The sequence below is a fragment of the Aquarana catesbeiana genome, linkage group LG06, assembly GCF_042186555.1.
Source record: "Aquarana catesbeiana isolate 2022-GZ linkage group LG06, ASM4218655v1, whole genome shotgun sequence".
In the NCBI taxonomy this organism is placed as follows: Eukaryota; Metazoa; Chordata; class Amphibia; order Anura; family Ranidae; genus Aquarana; species Aquarana catesbeiana.
Window position 1 is genome coordinate 133,406,061 of NC_133329.1, and position 22,265 is coordinate 133,428,325.

Below are 22,265 nucleotides of genomic sequence, written 5' to 3' on the forward strand. Positions count from 1 at the left end.
GGGACCCTCGATCACACTTACAGAGCTCGCAGCGGGCGCCTCCGCCAGCGCGCGCCCACAATGCCACGTCTTAAAGGGCAACGTACAGGTACGTTAATATGCCTGTACGTGCCATTCTGCCTACGTATATCGGCGTGAGCCGGTCGGCAAGGGGTTAACTGGCCGAGAAATGAATGAACTGTCTAAATGACCGAATTTCGGCCAATTTTTTTCGTATAGTCTATGACCAGCATTAGTGTAGATTCTAAAGAAGATTACGAACACACAGGTAAGTTTGTTTTATAAGCAGAAGACATAGCATGCCTCTTCTGCAATAAAGAGCCAGTCTGTCACAATTTTTTTTTTTTTTTTTTTTTTTTTTAACTTTAAACTTTAGTTCTAATTTAAATATGTGGCTAGAGTAATTTAAGTGAATGACATCGGCTTGATAAACCCTGTACAGGGTTTTCTTTTCATAAAAATGTCATGCCACCCAGCAGTGAAACATTATCATCAACCATTTCACAGCTTTTAATAACTTTATTTTGTATCATGCTGAGGGATGGAGCTATGGAGGAAGAGAAATAAAAACAGCTGCGTCCTCTAAGAATAGCTTTGTTTTCCCTGTGAGTTCTGTAAACTATTGTTGTAGTAAGAAATCTTAAAGGGGTTGTAAAGGTTCATGTTTTTTCACCTTAATGCATTCTATGCATTAAGGTTAAAAAAAACCCTGTCTGGGACCGGCCCCCCAGCCCCCCCATTTTACTTACCTGAACCCTCGAACATGTCCCCACAAGGACATGCTCTCTCGCTGCAGAGGGTTCTCAGCTCTTGATTGCATAGATTGATAGCAGCGCAGCCACTGGATCCCCCTGCTGTCAATCAAATCCAATGATGGAAGGTGCCGGGGGGCGGGGCCGAGTCCTGCATTCCTCCTCTAAGGACGCTGAATGCTGGACTCAGGAGCGCGCCCGCAAGATAACCCCCGGGAGAGTGCTTCTCCCAGGGGGTTATCTGATGTGGGGAGGAGCCGCAAGAGCCGCCGAGGGACCCCAGAAGAGCAGGATCAGGGCCACTCTGTGCAAAACGAGCTGCACAGTGGAGGTAAGTATGACATGTTTGCTATTTAAAAAAAAAACCCAAACCTTTAGTGTCACTTTAAGTCTCTAAGTAAAGGGTTTTTCTTGTGGAGGAACACAAACGCCGATAACTACAGTGAGCATTAAAGGAACCTTGCAATGCAGATTAAAAAAGCAAACAAAAAAAAAAAAAACAACACACTCATTTTAAACATTTCACGTTTTCATTCTGTTTTTATGTAGATTTTACACAGCGTCCCAACTTTTTTTAAATTGCGGTTGTAATTTCCATGAAACATGATTTATTTTCTGTCCACAAGGCAGGGTCACTTCTTTAAACCCAGCATTCCAGTGCTTGAACACAGTAGCGTTAACCATTGAGCCATCGTGTCACCTAGCTACGGATGCATGCATGTCACTCACAAAAGGAAGTAGACATCCATAATATGCAAGAAATATTTGGCATAATATAGAGCAACAACAGGCAACCAGAAAAGGTCAGTTCATGATCGTCTTAATTCACTAAGCTATAGAAATCATTTATTTGCCACAATCAACCTTATTATCTACAATGACAGCCAATAAAGAGATTGACTTTGGCTGTCATTGCTGAAAATAGGAGGGCTTCTGAATGTTTACTTTTTCCACTAAAACTTGACACTGAAAGTAAAACAGGCAAATTTACTTTGTGTTGTACTGAACAATCATTTCAGACATCAGATCAGTTAAAATGATTACATCAAACAGTTAATCATGTGAATAGCGTGTGTATGACTGGCATTACTATGATTGTAGAGAAAGGAAGAGGAACTCTCCACATGGAGAACACTTGTGGCTTAACGGTACAATAGGATTTATATAACAGAAACTCTTATGCCGCGTACACACTATCAGAATTTCTAACGGGAAATGTTCGATGGGAGCATGTTGTCGAAAAGTCCGACTGTATGCTCCATCGAACATTTGCTGTCGGAATTTCCGCACACAAATGTTTGAGAGCAGGTACTCAAAATTGTCCGACAAAACTTGTTGTCGGAAAGGCCGATCGTATGTACACAAGTCTGTTGCATAAAAGTTCACGCATGCTCAGAATCAAGCAGAAGGCTATTGAACTGGCTATTAAATTTCCTTTGTCTCGGCTCGTTGTACGTCTTGTACATCAACGCGTTCCCAGGTTTGGAATTTTGGGCCATTTGTGTGACCGTGTGTATGCAAGACAAGTTTGAGACAACATCCTTTGGAAAAAAAATCCACGGTTTTATTGTTGGAAAATCCGATTGTGTGTACGGGGCATAAGGCTCTGGCATTAAAGAGTTAAATGACCGGGAACTGTGCTGAGCACCAGAACAACAGGGCTCATTCACAAATTAAAGCATCCGTTTACAAAAAACACACCACAATATGCATGTGTTAAGTGTTGTAATGCATTTGTGTGCATTTTATGCCTGTATCGTGTCTTTTTTTGCCTTGCAGTAAGTTGCGTTCATGTGCATTTGAAGCGTTGCGCTGAAAAAAAAAAAAAGTAGCACATGCCATTTTTTTTTTCCAAAGCTGGGCAAATGCAACGTGCTGGTGTGAACTGCATTCACTGGGAACCATTATTTTTTGGTTGCCATGCATTAGGCATGTGCTCACAAACGCAGTTCAGAGCAACTGGTGTGATCGAACCCTTAAAGTGTTACTAAACTAAAAAAAAAATTTTAAATTAAAATAACAAACATGTTATACTTACCTGCTCTGTGCAGTGGTATTGTTTAGAACGGCCCCACCTTCTCCTTTTCTGGGGTCCTCGGCGGCGATCTTGGCTCTTCCTCTGCGGGACCAGCATAGCCTGCCGCTGGCTATGTGGAGATGTAGTCCCTGCGCTCCCTGATCTGTGTGTCTATGGAACTGCCCCCCACTTCCTCCGATTCCTGCTGCTGCTCAAATGAAGTGTTAAGAGGAAGTAAAGGGACAAAAAATGCAGCCCTGCACAGCGTTGATCTCGTCTCCCCTCTGTTCCCTTTCACACAGGAAAGGGGGGGGCACAGGGACACTGAAAATGTTTTTTACCTTAATGCAGGCAAAGGAATTGGGGTAAAAAACATTTTTAGGTTTAGTAACACTTTAAAGCAATGCTGACGCTAAAGTAAGCTTCTGTAAATTAGCCATACCTGTAAAAGACCAGTGTAAATACCATTCCCAACACCCACACCACTGAATACTGCTCAGATACTTAGAAATCTTAAGCTGAAGTCTGCTGCAGGAAAACTGACACTTCCGGGAGTGTCAATATCTTGGGCCCTGTATCTGGCCTCCACTCATTACAGGATACAGTAATGATGTGGAGGTAAGAGAAAGGAAGAGCGAGAGCTGCGTTTATATTGAAAAGGTGAACGGGGGGGTGGGGGACGAACTGGATGTTTTGCACCAAATATAAGTGTAGCACCCTCTACTTAGGTAGGTACTAGAGGTGAGACTTTTGTCAGAGCAGGTACATTTAGGCAGGCCTGGCTGGAAGCTAGGTCTGTTTGTTTTGATCTGTGTGGGCTAGGAGTGGCTCAGAGTAGGCTGGTGACTCACAGATAGCATCATCTTTTGGTTACCTCCCCTCTGGCTTCTACAGGATTCTAGAAGAGAAGAGGAGGGCAAGAGAGATGGAGCTGTCTGAAGGTGTCTCAGGGAGCCCTGACCAATCCCCAACTAGCATTGGCAGGGGCAGGCCTCCTTGATATACCCAAGGTCAGCCCAGCTGGGGAGGAGTTGTCGGGTGAAAGAACTGGAGATGGAACACTAGGCTGTCAGGGCCTTTGAGGGTGCTCCCCAGTCTGGGGGTGACCTTGGGCATGAGGGTTCAGGTGCAGGACAGAGGCTTTCTTAGCAAGCAGAAAGAATCTGGACTGGAGGCACAGAGAGGAACCAAAGAGGACAGCAGGAGCTAATGTTGCTGGGCAAGTTTTCAGGAGGGATTCACCGGTTGCAGCAAGGAGAGCTGGTGAGTGACAGTCACAGTTGAGAGCGCTGGGGAGGCCTGCCAGGGCAGACTGGGAGTGTGCAGTCTGAGATGGATGTAGAGCCAGCAGGAAGGACTGGGATGTCATGTGCAGTGGATTTGGGCAGCTGCAGCCAGGAGAGTTGGCAGGGCCTGATGAGGACTAGCTGGGAGCAGTAGTCCATCATAGGACAGCTAGCACAGGCTTTTCTATCATTACTTTGCTACATCAAAGGGGCCCACTGTCCCTGCCTGCAAAAGGCATCTAACAAGGCCTAACTGAGGCAAAGTTGGGCCTAACCACGTGCTAGCAAGTCCTGGGAATTGAAGTGTTGTGCAAGAGAGAGAGAAGAGACAGTTTGCAAGCAAGTGTTGTGCTGGAGAAGACTAGAGTACAGTGTAAATAGAGGTTAAATTCCCCTAAATACATCAACAAAACAAATTACCAATCTGTTCATTGTCTCAAGAGTGACTGAGGAGTAAATGCTGGGCTGGGCAGAGGTGACAGGTGGGACCACAATATCCAGCAGCCCCTACGGGGGTACTGCTACATAGGCTATTTTGGTAAACGAGGTGTTCTCTTTTTGTTACTCATGTTCAGCTGCTTAAAAAATGCATTCAACGCTAATTTAAAAAAATATAATTATACACAATGCAAGCAATCCCAATAATAAAAAAAAAAGCATGTACAATACATGCATCTTCTTATTCCTAATTCAAGTTGTTTTTTTTATCTTATGAAGTAAAATAAATACACTTTCTAAATAAAATCGTAGGCAGGAGTAGGTGGTAGGTCAGTTACACACACTACTGTAAGTCAGGCGCTGGTGGTGATGTGGATTCTGTTTGATCGTTGTCTTTGTTCAACTGAATGTGCTGAAGCAACTGATCACAATATGCAGCAGTCCTGTGTTTATGCTTCACAGCTTCAATTTCTTGCACTAACAATGAGGGATATATAATACTGGCTTCTTTCAGGACATCTATAAAGCAAACACAAAGATCACTATTAAAGTCATAAACTGGTAAAGAGCACCTGTCAGTTCTTAATTAATTTTGATAAACATTTACTTGGAAGTGAAAAAAAATCTGCCATTCTGCCCCAAGGTCAGCCCTTCAATATACAAATTAGGATAACTTAACCTCCCTGGCGGTATTCCCGAGTGTGGCTCGGGGTTAAATTTCAGCACCATTAGCGGTAACCCCGAGCCACACTCGGGATTACATTGCAGAATCCTGGTGCGGTATACTTACCTTGTCCTCAGGATCCTGCGATGTCCCCCCGCGCTGTCTGCGGGCTCTGTCCTCCTCCGAAGCCTCTCTGTGCCAGGCTCCGTTCCCTGCGAGCTTCGCGACGCATGGGGGCGGAGCCTGGCGGCAAATTAAAAAAAAAAATGTAAACATCATAACACATACAGTGCTGTAATCTTACAGATTATATTACTGTATGAAATTATTTCACATCCCTTTTGTCCCCAGTGCTTTATCCAGTGCCCTGCATGCAGTTTTATATTATATATACTGTTCTTTCTGCCTGGAAACTCCTCCTTCCTCCATTGCGCCAGTTAGAAAGTGCAGCTTCGCGCATGCGCAGTAGGTAACCGGTTGTGAAGCCGAAAGGCTTCACTGCCGGTTTCTCTTCATGTAGATGGCAGCGACAGCACCCGACAGTTGATCCGAAAGTCGGCTGGGGTGCCCACATCGTGGGCTCCCTGGACAGGTAAGTGTCCATATATTAAAAGTCAGAAGTTACAGTATTTGTAGCTGCTGCATTTCAATTTTTTTTTTCCCCCAGGCGGAACTACTCATAATTGAATCAATCAAAAGTAAAAGTACCTAAGTGCTGCTGTTTGATGCCAATCGATCCATAATATATGTGCAATCTCTGTTAAATCGCCTTTAGATTTGCCAACGAATATCTTGTACAATCTCTATCTGAACAATTCATTCAATTTATATCCAACCAGTAAGGCCTCACACTACATAATTGTTGGTATAGAGGATTGAACAATTAGAATAAAGTGCGCATGTTATCATCAGAAGTATAATCAGCTAAAAGGCAGCTTTCGGTAAAATGTAAATTTTCAATGAAAGCGGCATTATGGGGAGCTGACTTTACATTTTACTTAAAGCTGCTTTTAGTTTATTAGGTTTTTGATGGAGACAGGTGCACTATAAGCTCTATAAAAACAGCTCCCAGTTGTCATTTTTATAGTCCCGTTTTGCAAACAAATCAAAGAAGCTTATTTGGTTGCTATGGCACTTCTAGTGCACTCTTGATATGATAGATCTAATGTGTTTACAAAAGTGTTATACAAAAAGTCAAAAATAACGCTTGGTAGCTAAACTAGAGTTTGGCAAAATATGGGTCACAAGCGAACAAACTGTATGGATCGGTGCAGCCTTACAACTAATCTGTAGTTTAACAAGGAAGGTTCGTAACTAATATTATAATATTGTATAGAAGCCAAAGTATAGCACTTGCTTTTTATTTTAGTATTATACTGCCATCTAGAGCCATTACCTTGATATTACATAAATAACAATTACAGAATATACATAGAAATAATTTTTCTTAAAAAAAAAAAGAACACATACTGATAGAGATTATTTATAGGAAGCTGATAGATTTTATTGACAATAGATCTGAAAAAAATAAATAAAAAAAAAAAAAGTTACATTCCTTTAAAGTAGACCATAATATAGCTAACCTTTCCTCTTCTCAGTAACCTAATGTACAAAACTCCCCCCAAATCCTTAGAGACAGACAAATCGGTATAGGTCTTGCCCTGCTGCTGGTGATAAAAAGTGGAGCAGAAGCCCTGAATTGCTGTCAAGCATATATAATGGCTGGCATTTTTTTCTAATAAGCACACAGACTACAACAAAAAGCTAAAAGTCTCTAAACCTGGGATACCACCCTCCTGCACCCAATTGTCCAAGCATCCCCCTTCACCATCTGCACGCCAACAAATACTTTTCTGAGGATTTAGCAGACCAAATGCTAGACCAGACTAGGAACCTTGCTTGGAGGGTCTCAACAAAGAAGTGGAGAAACGAAGGCTCCATTCACACATGTGCAACTTGTCATGCAGCCCCTGAATATCAATGGAAGCAGTTCAGATCTATGCAGCTTAAAGTTGCAGCGACTTTTAAAAGGTTCCTGCACTAATTTGATTAGACTTTTATGCGATAGACTGCAATGTAAACTCAAAAAAAAAAGTGACAAAAGTCACTTCTTAATGTTATCAATGTGACAGTTTTGCAACAGTCAAAGTCGCATCCAAGTCACACCCATCCAAAGTTGCATCAAAGCTGCAAGTCGCAATGGAAATCACATAACTTTGTAGTCACACAGGTATGGATGGAGCCTAAAGGAACTTTTTTTTTTTTTTACAGTCAGAGAAAGAAGACTTAGCAGTCTATTCCATAGGTTCTTCCACTGAGGAAGATGGGTGTTCTTGCAATCAGTACCATCGTAGATAAATAGCATCTAGAAATGCTACTCTACTTTTGTTGCTACTCTTGTTGCACCTCATACGGTGCTCTGTCCCAAACCGGACCGTTCATTGTGTCCAGTCCTTTCAAGGGTTTCTGCTCACCCCTTGGGACACTGGTCCATATCATCACCATACAGCAGCACCGCCTGGGCTCCCATTGTGGGTTCAATAGTGGCCTTTTCACTTATTGTTTTTTTAGATGCTCCTTTCCCTTCCTTCTGAGCATTAACATCTTTCTAGGCCCTGCACCCACTTAGACCCCTCTTCAGGAGCCGTGGTCTTTTCTTCTTTGGCCACACAACCTGTGGCAGTTTTTACTGCATCTCCTTCACCTGACTGAATGTCAATATAGCTGCACTACCTCGTATGAAATGCCCCTGAAGAAAGGACTCCACACAGGTCCAGAAACACTTTGGACTTAATATTGAAGGATTTGCATTGTTTTATATACTTGTCACGGAATTCTGTTCTTTTTCCTTTATGCATATTTTTGTTGGTGTCCTATGCACCACATTTTTTATACTAATAAATTTGAATATATTTTTTCCTACTTATTTGTCTATTAGTTGCCCACAAAGTCCCTTAGTATTTCCTTAGGGGGGTACTTCCTGTATAATAATTGCATCTAGAAATGAGACCATTCAGCACAAACACTTCTGATACAAGAAATCTGCAGTCTGGCACCTTAACCAGGATGCCACCGTGCACAAAAAAAAAAAAAAATTCAGGTAGTTTTTAATAGACTGACATTGATGAAATTTAAAATGATCACCATTTGTCCATGCATACTTCATAGCTGGACAAGGTACAGATACAAGCAGGCCATCTATTGAGAACAGCAGAACTGTAAAAGATACAGGCACTCCAAGGACACTGAGGCATGATGGGTGTGGGGAACAGCTGTTTGGCCACCAGTGCTCATTTCTCCCATAGGCAGCAGTATAACTGACAGTCTGAGGATACTGGTGTCATTGAATGCACAAGAAAGAAAGGCATGATGATCAGCCAGGAACCCAGTAAGTACCAGACGTCCTCTTTGAACTGACAACATACAGTATTACCTCTACTGCACTGAAATCAGCCCTGCCTAGTTCTGTTCTCCTGACCCACAGAACACCTTACCATCTCTTGTCCATATAAAATGGCGAATAAGCACTGTGAAGGTGAGTATACCTGGGTTGGGGAAGTGAGCTTATTGAAAAAACCCAGTCACTTTGTCTGAATGGGCATACTGTATCTGATAGGGTCTCTATAGGCCATTGTACTCTCAAGTGTTAAAAGTGGGCTTTCTGCACAAATTCCTGCTAAGTACATACCCAGCAAGCACTTCAAAGACCTCCCTTTGAAGGAGTGTCAAATATCAGTGGAAAGTATATAGCATGCTAGGAGCATTGCATGTGCTTCTTCAGCCAGGTCAGGGTAGGCCCACACAAATAGTTTCTGCTTTAGCAGATCAGCTAGTAAGCATTTGGGATAATTTATAGCACCATTCTAAGACCATAATAAATTCCTGGCATAGAACATACCAAGTACTGTAGTCTGCAGGTTTGTATCGGGGTCATCAAGGTGCACAAGGAGACCTCGGTATAAGAATTCCAGGTGAGCCTTATAGGTGGTCCTGTCATACCGGCCATCAATACATTTAAACCACAGACTAATTGTTTTGGCAGCTGTGATTCGGACTTCGTCTGAAGCATCATCAAGTCGTTTTAATACCTCTGTAAATACCAATGTGAAAGTTAAAATAAGTATTCATGAAACAGAATTTACAGTGAGTTAATATAATACTTGTTCTCGTAACCTTATGGTTTTTTAAATGAATCATGAAAATCATACTTTTGCGCAGACCTATAAATCAAATGGTAAATTGGACCCAGGTTAATACCACCAAAGCCACCCCCGTATACTGCCCCTATATCTAAAATAAAATGACTTCCTCCCCTAAATACTTACCTTACCTAAGTGGTTAAACTTTATTCACTTACACATGAAGTCTATTCCATTGACAAATTGTTACAATGTTTACACTCAAGTTCACTCAACTAATAAAGAATGTTTTGATTCTTGGCAGACTACCTGTTTTTTTCTCTTTTTCTTTTGAAGGCTGTGACTTCAGAAGAGCAGAGAGAATACTTTGCATAGAAAAAAAAAAAAAAAAAAAAAAAAAAAAAAAAAAAAAAAAATCGGGAAACACTTTAGTCAAGATCGCGATAACGATTCTTGACGATTAATCGTGCAGCTCTATTCCAGGTGCATCAAAACAAAAGGTGTTTAATGTGTTGTCTTTCTAAAGCAGCTATAACCTGAGTAAAAAGCTGGTTATCTGCCAGCATGCTGCAGAGTGGCATCCTTGCACTCAGTAGGGGAGCTTTGATCCTTCTGCAGGTCCTCTGCTAAGCCACAGCCCGAGCTCTGCAATCAGCAGGGAGGAGGAGCTTTCCTGATTGCAGAGCTATAGGTCTGACATAGTAGAGGGCATGCCAGACCTTTGCAGAGAGACCAATGCTTCCCTTCAGACGGCAAAGGTCCCACTCTACAGCTGAAGGCAGGTGACAGTCTTTTCTACTCAGGCTATAGCTGCCTTTGAAAGAAAATGAATTGTAAGATATTGAACACATTTTATTTTGATGCACTTGGAATATATTTAAAGTATTTAAACAAAGAGATGACTAGGGCCTTAAAGCGGGGTTCCGCCCACCGCTGCAAAAATTAAAAGCCAGCAGCTACATATACTGCAGCTGCTGGCTTTTAATGATAGGACACTTACCTGTCCTGGAGTCCAGCGATGTCGGCACCGCAGCTGATGTTTCCATTAGCTGTCGGTGCATGCAGCCGCCATTACGGGTAAGGGAACTCGGCAGTGTAGCCTTACGGCTTCATGCCAGGAACCTTACTGTGCATGTGCAAGGCTGCGGCCCAGAGTCCCGGAAGTGGAAACAGGATACCAGTCAAAGACAGGTATCCACTCCCCCCCGAAAGGTGCCAAATGTGGCACCCGAGGGGGGGAGGAGACAAATCAGCGGAAGTTTTACTTTTGGGTGGAACTCCACTTTAAACTGAAAGTTCAATGGGGCTTTAAGGTTAGTGCAAAGGAAGCTGATGTACATGATTACTGGCAATTATTTAGTACATTCAAATTTAGTTCTACAGGTACCCACTAAAAATTAATTCCTTTATCCATCTTTAGATTAGTTAATAGTATTCATAAAAGAACACTTGCCGAGGTAGATCTTGTTCAGTTGGTCTGGATCTAAATGGTTATCACAGGCCCCTAGTAGAGCCCGGATAATACGACAGGACATCAAGCGGCTCGTCTTTGAGTCCTCTTCTAGAGTTGTGAGTATCGTGGGCATCAGAATGTCCTTTATCTGGAGAATCTGCAAGACACGTGACACATGTTACAGTCCACATTTTTTTTATCTGGGTGCAGTATGGGTGCCTTTACATTTACATAACATTTATCCCTTCTCTTTCTGTTAATAGATGGAACTGTAAATATTTTAATACAAATAAAATAAGAAATCTAAGTACTTATTTTTCTAATCAATATACAGCAAAGCAAAAGCTAGGCGTTACCTTAAAGTAAACCAGTCATGAGAGACATATGAATCGTGAAAGTTCTGTCCTTAATGTTTTGGCTTTAATACTCTGCGTCACTGACCCAGAAGAAGTATGCACACAGTCATAGTCATGTCAGATGTCCAGATCAGCACATTTGCACTGAGTCAGTAACTCAGTCAAGGTACAGGATCAGGTTAATCAACCAGGGAATTGATATTTATGTTTTTCTCATAACAGGTTTGCTTTTGATGTAAAGGAACTGAGATAAATACAAGCAGGTTGCTGCTGCTAGCTTCTAAAAAGGATTCTGACTGTCATTCTGATCAAATAGGTTCAGTACTTTGAGTCATAGAACTAGAACAAGTGTGCAAATCAAGGTTTCATTTTTCTTTATCGTACATCACTGGACACAGAGCACCATAATAATGACTATGTGGGTTATACGCTTACCTTTAGATGATTGGACACTGGCAACTAATTGTAATTGGTTCCTCCCATATAACCCCTCCTACACAGGAAGTGCCTCAGTTTTTTCGCCAGTGTCTTGAAGGTGATGGTCATGGCTGTTGAAGTTCTTCAAGTTTCTTCAAAGAAAATGTCCCACTGAGGATGTTTATAATTGGATCCATTCGGATGGCTTACTAAGCTAAAGCGGATGGTACCCAAACCTCGGTTCAAGAACGAGATGTTGCTTGTAATGTGTCCTTTATAGGCGCTGGACCCTTGTTAAAGTTGGTATTCCTGGTCAAACTTGCCCAAGGAAACCATAAAGGGTGCTTTACAGGTCCAAGGGTGTGGACCCCAATATGGGGGACTCGGTCCCTGAAGGTCCTTAGAGGCGTGATGGGGGAAGATTGGGCCTGGCAAGACAGGCCCTGCTGCTTGGGATGGCGAGTACTCCCTTTTGGGGCTATATATATATATATATATATATATATATATATATATATATATATATATATATATATATATATATATATATATATATATATATACACACACACACATACGCACACACACACACACATATATAAAAATTTCCCCTTGTAAACTGCTAGTGTAAGCCTTGAGCCTGTGCCAGGATTACAGAGGCAGGTTTGGCGCGCACTTTTTTAAAGTGCACCGCCGCTATCTGTGTCACAGGTGCGCTGCGAGCGTCAGCACGGCACATGCACCATGCCGTAGGCGGGTCGCCGATCGCTGATGCGCGCGCTCGCTCTCATGCTAGTACTTATAAGCATGGAGCTCCTGGCGTGCGCATGGAGGAAGCAGAGCAAATGGTGGGCACGTGAGCCTGGTGGTCTTGAACACAGCGGTGACAGGTCTAAATCTAGTTATAAGTTTGTGGGGAGTACTCCTGTTTAGTTTCCTCATGTGTAAGCAATGTCTTCCAAGAAACGAGGAACAGGGAACAAGGCAAGCACAGGGGTAAAAGTCCCTCCACAAAAGACAGGAGACCAACCCCATGCTGATGCAGCCTCAGTTTCTCCTGAAGGATCTGCAGCTTCTGACCTGGCTGAGCCATTGCACTTGTCAGGCATAGTAGCCACTACTAATGTACCTGCCTCGGCTTATGTTACAAAGGATGATTTGGCATCTGCCTTAGTGGGCCTTGAAGGCAAAATAGCTGGCATGATTGCCTCTGTAACACAGGGGGGAAGGAAGCGTAATAGATCTCCCTCCCCCAGGCCAAGTGGTGAGTCACTAGAGCCCCAGGACTCTTATAGCCAGATGGGTCCAGGTAACCTGGAACCAGAATGGGCAGATGATCCAGAGGAGGTGGTCATGAAGGACCAGGAGGTAGGAGAGGCTGAAGATTCCTCGGCTGAGGACAATCTCTAATGGAGATGGTACGAATTGGGTTTAAGTTACCCCTGGTTCAAGAGTCTGCACTCTCTTGTTTCACTCTGGGATCTTTGCGACAAACAAATTTCCCAAGCCTTTCCCTTGCATCCATTACTGGAGCAGGTGATTTATGCGGACTGGGAGCATCCTGACAGGATATACTTACCTCCCTAAAGGTTTTCTGTTTTATACCCTATGGAGGAAAAGTTTAGGAAGAAATGGAGCACACCTTTGGTAGACGCTGCCATATCTTCCGTGAATAAAAACGTAACCTGTCCAGTGGATAATGCCCAGGTTTTCAAGGATCCGGCTGATAAAAAGCTAGAGTCCTTATTAAAGGCCTCCTTCTCGGTTGCCAGTGCAGCAGATCAGCCTGCTATTGCAGCCACTGGGATTTGTCAATCCCTAAAGGATTGCTTTAAGAGGATAATAAAGAACATACCTGGCCTGGAGGAATCTGCTGAGGAACTATCAGAGATCCCTCATGCCTTGTGTTTTGCGGTAGATGCTTTAAAAGACTCAATCCAACAGATGTCTCGTTTTGCGTTACTATCAGTCATATGCGCCGAGTATTGTGGCTAAAGAACTGGTCTGCTGAGACGCCATGTAAAAGGCTACTTGCTGCTTTTCCATTTCATAGAGAGCGCTTGTTTGGCGAAGATCTGGATAAGTATATCCAAAAGATCTCTGGAGAAAAGAGCGCTTTGCTTCCTATTAAAAAGAAGGGGAAGCAGCCCTCTTATAAAATTCCTAATCCCCCAGGGCCTGGCGTTTCTTCCCCTAAGCGGTATCGACGGCCTCAGCCATCTGGGTTTAAAAGAAAAAACCCTGGACCCAAAAGCCACCCAAGCCCAACTCCAAGTCTACCTTGTGAAGGGGCGCCCCCGCTCTCACAGGTGGGGGGCAGGCTTTGGCTGTTTGGGGAGGCCTGGGAAGAACTGGTTCAAGACAGATGGGTAATTTCCACTGTAAAGAACGGTTACAGAATAGAATTCCGGGAGGTTCCCCCGGACCGCTTTCTACACTCGAGGGTCCTGGCGGATCCAGAGAAAAAGTTGCCTACTCCTAGCTTTATACCATCTGCTGATGCAGGGAGTAATTGCAAAGGTCCCGCACGAGGAAAGATTCAAGGGGTTTTACTCAAACCTATTCACCATGCCGAAACCAAATGGGGAAGTAAGGCCCATTCTGGACCTCAAGGCTCTCAACTTCTTTGTAGACGTCCGATCTTTCCGCATGGAGTCGTTTCGTTCAGTAATAAGGTCCCTGAGAAAGGGAGACTATTTGGCATCCATAGATATCAAGGATGCGTACCTTCACGTGCCGATCTTCGGTCCACACCAAAGGTTCTTACGCTTCGCTGTAGAGGGCAGTCATTTCCAGTTTGTGGCACTGCCTTTCAGTCTAGCCACGGCCCCCAGGGTCTTCACAAAGGTTCTGGCCCCAGTATTGGCTTCCCTAAGATCTCAAGGAGTCTCCATAATAGGATACCTGGATGATCTACTGCTAAAGGGAATGCTCTCGCCCTACACTAGTTCTAAATGTGTCAAATACAGTGCGGGTCTTACAACGCCTAGGTTGGGTACTAAATTTGGACAAGTCAGCTCTTTGTCCGACCCAAACCTTGGTGTATCTGGGTCTGGTCTTGGACAACGCCCAAGAAAAAGTGTTTCTTCCGCCCTTAAAGGTCGCCTCCATAGTGGAACTTGTACAGAAGGTGAAAAAAGAACCAACACCTGCTGTTCGGCTGTGCATGAGGTTATTGGGCAAAATGGTGTTCAGCGCAGTCCCATATGCACAGTTCCACTCCAGAGTGTTCCAGAACAGTATCCTGAAAGCCTGGGACAAGTCTGCTCGAACCTTGGATCAACCAATGGTTCTATCTCCACAGATTCTATGGAACCTCTCTTGGTGGTTAAAAACCAGCAACTTAAAAAGAGGGAAGTCTTTCCCACCAGTAGCCTGGAGAGTGGTGACCACGGACGCCAGTCTTCTCGGCTGGGGAGCAGTCCTAGAGGAAGCATCTGTCCAGAGAGTATGGTCCCAGACAGAGAAGACTCTGCCCATCAATCTACTGGAGATTCGGGCAGCCCGTCTGGCCCTGAGATTCTGGACGTCCAGATTGCGGGGTTTTCCGGTCAGAGTTCAGTCCGACAACTCCACAGTAGTGGCGTATATCAACCACGAGGGAGGTACCAGGAGTCGGGCAGCCCAAAGAGAAGTAAATCATAGACTAACCTGGGAAGAAAAACATGTGCCGTTTCTGTCGGCAGTGTTTATCCCTGGGGGCGGACAATTGGCAGGCGGATTTCCTGAGTCGCCAGAAATTGTTACCAGGGGAATGGTCCCTGTATCCCAAGGTTTTTCTACAGATCTGCCAATACTGGGGGACCCCAGATGTGGATCTGCTGGCATCCAGATTCAATGCCAAACTGGACAGGTTTGTGTCCAGGACCAAGGATTCGCTTGCTGTCGGGATAGACGCACTAGTGGTTCCTTGGGATCAGTATTCTCTGATATATGCCTTCCCTACGATCCAAATTCTGCCGCACTTACTACGCAGAATATGGGAGGAACGAAAGCCGGTGATATTAGTGGCCCCAGCGTGGCCCAGGAGATCATGGTACTCGGAGATTGTGAAGTTGGCAGTAGAAGAACCGTTGGTTCTTCCTTGCCGCCCAGATCTGTTGTCTCAAGGGCCCATATCCCATCCTTCTTTACGGTTGCTGAATTTGATGGCCTGGCTATTGAGACCAGACTATTGAAAGACTGTGGTATTATGGGTTCAGTCTTGTCCACTTTGATAAACGCTAGAAAGTCAGTTTCTAGAGCTATCTATTATAGAGTCTGGAAGTCATACATTTCTTGGTGTGAGAAAAGGAAATGGAACCCTCGTAGGTATACGATTGGAAGGGTGCTCGCCCTTCTTCAAAGAGGAGTAGACTTGCAGCTTGCTTCGGGGACAATCAAGGGACAGGATTTCGGCCTTATCGTTTTTTTTTCCAAAGACCAATCGCATCCCATTCTTTGGTGCAAACCTTTGTCAAGGGAGTAACACACCTGAGACCACTGCTTAAACCACCTTTATGTCCTTGGGACCTAAATTTGGTACTGTCAGCCTTACAGAGTCAGCCCTTTGAACCTATTAGGCATATCCCTTTTGTCCTATTGACCAGGAAATTAGTTTTCCTAGTGGCTATAACATCGGCTAGAAGGGTGTCAGAATTGGCCACCCTTTCGTGCAAGGAACCTTTTATGGTTCTTCATCAGGACAGAGTGGTCATGCGTCCTCGTCCGGATTTTTTACCGAAGGTAGTTTCCAAATTTCATTTGAATCAGGATATCATTTTACCTTCCTTTTTTTCCAAACCCTAAAACTAGGGAGGAAAGGTCACTTCACTCACTGGATGTGGTGAGAGCGATAAAGGTTTACTTGGAATTGTCAGCTCCCTTTCGGAAAACTGACTGTCTTTTTGTCTTGCCTGAGGGTCCTAAAAGAGGACAGCTGGCAACAAGTTCATCTATATCCAGGTGGATTTGCCAGACTATTGTCCAGGCGTATGGATTAAAGCGCAGGGTTCCACCCCGGGATTTGAAAGCACACTTCACTAGAGGAGTTAGTGCATCATGGGCAGTACGCCAGCAGGTGTCTATGGCTCAGGTTTGCAAAGCAGCCGTTTGGTCTTCAGTTCATATGTTCACCAGGTGGATGTGAAATCTCAAAATGAGACTGTTTCTGGCCACAGCGTGTTGCAGGCTGCTTTATAATCTCAGATCCATTGGGTCTAGGGATGATGTGCCCCCCCCTCAGATGCATTGCTTTAGGACATCCCACATAGTCATTATTATGGTGCTCTGTGTCCCGTGATGTACAATAAAGAAAAATGGATTTTTAAAACAGCTTACCTGTAAAATCCTTTTCTTGGAGAACATCACCGGACACAGAGGTCCCTCCCCTCTTTTTCTGGGATCGTCATTGCTTGCTACAAAACTGAGGCACTTCCTGTGTAGGAGGGGTTATATGGGAGGAACCATCTTACTATTGGTTGCCAGTGTCCAATCGCCTAAAGGTAAGCGTATAACCCACATAGTCCTTATTATGGTGCTCTGTGTCCCGTGATGTACGCCAAGAAAAGGATTTTACAGGTAAGCTGTTTTAAAAATCCATTTTTTCAGACTTTAGTGACAGCATGATTGTTCCAGGTCAGTGATTTTGAAAGTGTTTAGGCTAAAGACAACCATGAAGGTCACTGGTGCTGATGCACTGCCTCCATTATCATTTCCTTACAGGTTTTTTGCCCACTCCCATAGCTAAAACCCTGAAGGTCAGGAAAGCTCCACTATGTGCTTAATACAACCCAGTCAGACCTACAGGTGTATAAACTAGAATTACTGGTAAAGTGTTCCTGTGCGCTGGGAGAGGACCTGAATCTCAGGCTAGGCTTGTATATGCACCCTTGATTTCTATCCAAGTTAAAATTAGGCCCAGTCCCTCCTCTATCACTTCATGGTGGAGTAAAAGTTGCTGTTGGACATTAAAGTGATTGTAAAGTCTTGTTTTTTCCTCTAAAAATAACAAACATGTTATACTTACCTCCTCTGTGCAATGGATTTACAAAGAGCAACCTGGATCCTCCTCTTCTCTGGTCCCTCTTCAGCTCTCCTGGCCCCTACCTCCTGTCGAGGGCCCCACAGCAAGCAGCTTGCTATGAGGGCACCGTATCCGAGTCACAGCTCTGCGTCCATTCAGACATGTAGCCCTGATTCTGCCTTGCAGATTCTAGTTTTCATTTTCAAACCTTTATTATACAAGCTGAAGTGAGAAGCTGATTGCTTACAATGCACAACTACTCTGGGTCCTGTCTGCTGAAGTAGAATAGTAAGGTATCGAACCAGGCAGGACCTCAGTGATGCAGGTTTATTTACAGCTGGGAACATACAGGATTATGTTCAAAGTATTACAAGATGCAGGTCTAATTTATACAGTTTTTTACAATGCAAGCATATTAGGTACAACATGATTGGTTGCTACGATCAACGTCAATGTAACTAACCATAAATCTGATACCTGTTCTACAACCAGATAAACTTAATTATTCCCAGAATTCCTATATGTTCATTAAAGTGATTTATAACTGGTTTTGTACAATTAAAAACACCTGTATAGAGACAGTATGGCTCCCAGCTGTGTTATCAAACATCCACTCTCTGATTGGCTAACTGACTTTGATTGACAGCAGTGGGAGCCAATGGCACGGCTGCTGTGTCTGAGCCAATCAGGAGCAGACACTCGGATGGCCGAGGAACTTGTGGACATTGCTGGAGAGAGATGGGGCTCAGGTAAGTATTAGGGGTTGCTGGGGAGGCTGCTGCACACAGAAGGTTTTTTGCATAGAATGCATTAAGATAAAAAACCTTCTGGCCTATATGTAGCCTGGGCCTAGGATCCTGAGTTCTCCACTGTGATTTTAAGACAAATGATGTTAGTTTATGTGTCTTAGTTGTTTATAATAGGCCTACTTAAAAAAAAAAAAAAAATCCATTCAGTATTGTAGTGTTTGGTGGAATCATGATATCAGTATATTACTATACCTCTTGCGGGGAAAGACCATCACTCTGAAAGAGGACCCAGAGGCAAGACACCGCTATGGTCCGGATGGCTGCTGCTGTCCTCCCAGCTTGCCATTTCAAGTTGGGAACTAAAATGTCCTTTATGAGGGTTTCTGAGTGCACATGGAACTGCCTGTGTGTGAAACAAACAAAGCATAAATATAGGTCCACCAGACAAAAATTTGCGCTGCTGCTTTTGATCAGTTTTGTGATCTTTGGGAGTACATGTAGGATAGTAAGAAACATAAGAAGGATAAATGTACTTTATTCTGTGAAGCTAGCTAAAGCATAGTTTGGAAGTTGCATTGGCCACTATGGGGGAGATTTACTAAAACTGGAAAATGCTAAATTTGGTGCCGCTCTGCACAGAATCCAATCAGCTTCCAGGTTTTATTGTCAAAGCTTAAAAAAAGTGTTACTAAACCCAGGAACCTGCATTCACTATATCTGGTCTACCACAGTACACAGAACACGGAAATGCAATAATTTTAGTAAATATAAACTGCTAAATACCTTTTCTCATCAGCAATATATAGCAGTCTTATAACGTCTTTCAGTTTCTGGTTAAAGCTTGTAGGAGGAGTTTTCATTCTACTCCGACAGTCCTCTGAGGCTGTGCTAAATCACATGCACTCTTCCAAGGAAAAAACAAAAACAACAAAAAAAACAAAAAAAAAAACCCACCAAACTGAGCATGTGCAGCTTACCCCCAAGGCTCTGTACTGTCAGGATATGGATTGGGGACTGTGGAAGGGGAGGATCAGAGAAGACAGGATCAAACAGCCTTTTTACACAATGCACAGGAATAACCCCTTAGGTTTTACTGATTTTACTGTTGTGGGTTTAGTAACACTTTAATAGAAGCCGATTGGCTACCATGTGGAGCTGCACTAGATTCTGAATGCTCCAATTTTAGTAAATTAACCCATATGTGTTCTGCCTTTTACAGTTCAACAATTGATAAAGAATGAGGTTTTTAAAAACAAGACGCAATGTGCATTAACCCATGAGTTTGTGTGTGTGTGAGCCCTTAAAGGAGCTGTCAAACATTTAGCAACTGAATTTGTAACTACCGGGACTTCTTTTATGGGCTCTTCTAGCTTTGTGGAGGTCTAAAGAGACCAAACTACTTGTGTTTGTTTGGATTTTATACCAAGAAGAAATGTTCTCCATGATTGTTCTTTTTCTTGTTGATGTGCCAGCAGGGGGCACTATAACACTATATTCTAATAGAAAAACTGCAGAACTAAAAATGTGTTCTGAAATACTCTACAGAGCAGTCTACATAATGCGGTTTATTCGCAGGTGTAAAAGGAGACAAAAATCAAGTTTACATTTAAATACAATGCCAAATGGCTAAAGAAGTACACTGACTGGATAACTTTCACACACATATCTGTAAATAGTCATTTTTTTTTGGCCTTCTGTTTTAACTTTACAGCTTTTGGCGAACCAGGCCGATTAAGGCCAATATCTCTCAACACCTTATAACACCAGCAAAACACAATCTAACCCTTCTCCTAAATTTCAGCAGAGCCATACTACCAGTATGGTCCTGCTAATGGAGAACCTCCAGTAAAGCACAATCACCCACTGCAAAGATATTAGCCTGTTTTGCAGATATTAAAGATAAAGTTCAGTCTAATGAAAAAGCAGGATATAATTTCAAAATGACAGCACACTATCAGATCCTGCTTTTTTTTTTTATTCTGCATTAACACTGGAATGCATGTCTTTTTGTGCGTTCGCATTTTGTGCGTTCCATTCTTATTCCATTAGATGCGCAAAAAAGTAGGGCAGGTGCGACTTTTCCAAATCGCACTGCACCCAACCACATGGCACTGCAGTACCATGTGGTTAGAGGAGGGCAAATTAATCATGTTTACTAGATGCATTTGGGGGCCACTAACAAATAATGGCACCCAGTCATCTAGCAAGGGCAGCACGTTCCTGTGTAATGAACAAGAACGGAAACACACCTTTCCTGCAACACTATCTGATGTGAATGAGCCGTAAAATAAATGAAAACTAGAATCTGGTTGGTTGTTATAAGAGAAACATTTCCTAGTCTTTTAGCTAATTATCTTAACATATAGTATGTTGGAAAACTTGTAAGTATATGGGTGGAGTCAAATCGCATTTGAAACTAAAAATGAAAAATGTGTTCTATTGCAACTTGTCAGTTCTTTGATGGGGTGTGGTGACTGCATTTGTTTTCTTTTCCTCTTTAAGCTCTTTGTCCTTTATTTGCAACTAGTGATCCTGTCAGTAGCACGCTTTCTGCCCTAGGGTGACAATACTCACTCATCATATTGATGTATAAAAAGCCAGTGTTTTTATTCTAGGGCAGAACTACAGAACACCTCCTCCTTCCCTATTGTCAATTACAAGGGGGCAAGTGCTTTCAGTCCTCAGAAATTTGTGATAACAGTCAGCACATGCAGAGTGCTCAGGAAGTTATTCGATCACTGGCTATTTACAAGATCAACAGGTATTTTTTGAGGTATTTGAAACTGATAAATATACCATTTCAAAGGACGCAAACAGGAAAAGTTTATGTTCAGGAATTACATACATTTTAAAGTATAACTGAAGGTCTATGAGGAGAGGGATTAGAACCTCTGTCAGGTTTTTACTGCCAACTGTTCCTCTGTTAGGGAGAGTCACACTTTCTATTTGTCCTGTTTATCATAATCACAAAGAGTAAAAGGTAAATAAGATCACAAATTTTGGGTGGTCACCAGAACAAGAAGAGGGGAAATCTGGTAAAAAAAACAGGTATTCCCTCACTTAGAAGGAATTTCCTCTCACTTCCTGTACTGGCTATGGGACAGGAAGTGAAGGGAAATCTCAATGGGACACAGAAGGCAAAAAAAAAAAAACAACTGATAGGGGTTTTAACCCTCCATTGCTCTATCCAAAAAATCATAAAAAGTTTTGCCTTAGTTCTACTTCAACAGTGTGCAGGAAGGATAGCAGGACAGAACAAATCAGTAAGACTGCACGGTCCGATCAGCACGTTGTACTGCTAAGCTACAGTAGGGAAAAAAAAAAAAGGGAAAGGCAGGAGATGAAGACAGAAGGAAATTGTATATAAAATAAGTGTAGGTAAAAAGTAGTAGTACTTAAAGTGTTGCTAAACCCACAACAGTAAAATCAGTCTGTATATCCAATAAATCACGCTCGTTATACTCACTGTGGAACCTAAAAGGGTTAATCCTCTGCATTGTGTAAAAAGGCTGTTTGATCATGTTTAATCATGTCTCCTCTTATCCTCACCTTCTTTCAGTGTCCCCAACTAATCTCTAGATAGTACAGAGGGTAGGGGACAAGCTGCACATGCTCAGTTTGGTGTGTATTGCTAGAGAGCTTTTTTTCTTGGGAGAGTGCATGTGGTCAGCACAAGGACAATCAGCACTGTAAAGAGAGAGCCCTGCAGTCTTATAGGACAGTGAGAGAAGTATGAAAACTCCTTCTACAAGCTTTAATCAGACACTGATAGAAGTCACAAGACTGCTTCAACTGCTGATGAGAAAATGTTTTTAGCAGTTTATATTTACCAAAATAATTGCATTTCCATGTTCTGTGTACTGAGAGAAACCGGATATAGAGAATGCAGGGTCCTGGGTTTAGTAACACTTTAAGACAAGTCAGCTTTATTACAGCGTCCTTGGTGAACATCTGCTTCAATAAGGGGGTACATTCTTGATTAAACACCGA

At 42.9% G+C, this 22,265-nt stretch overlaps 1 protein-coding gene across 2 annotated transcripts in view; it reads right to left on the bottom strand.

Annotated features, from left to right (window-relative positions):
- Positions 1–1,234: 1,234 nt before the first annotated feature.
- The window catches only part of DNAAF5 (dynein axonemal assembly factor 5), an 82,382-nt gene continuing 61,351 nt past the window's right edge, over positions 1,235–22,265 (bottom strand). The window contains exons 10-14 of one of the 2 annotated variants that reach the window (XM_073636846.1): positions 18,528–18,678; positions 10,750–10,906; positions 9,056–9,247; positions 6,628–6,675; positions 4,874–5,012 (exon numbers count right to left, since the gene is read on the bottom strand). In XM_073636846.1, the coding sequence (XP_073492947.1) occupies positions 6,641–6,675; positions 9,056–9,247; positions 10,750–10,906; positions 18,528–18,678 (535 nt within the window). In that variant the 3' untranslated portion in view covers positions 4,874–5,012; positions 6,628–6,640. Of the gene's footprint in view, positions 5,013–6,627; positions 6,676–9,055; positions 9,248–10,749; positions 10,907–18,527; positions 18,679–22,265 lie in introns of both variants that reach the window. The other variant, XM_073636845.1, reaches the window with a different exon arrangement.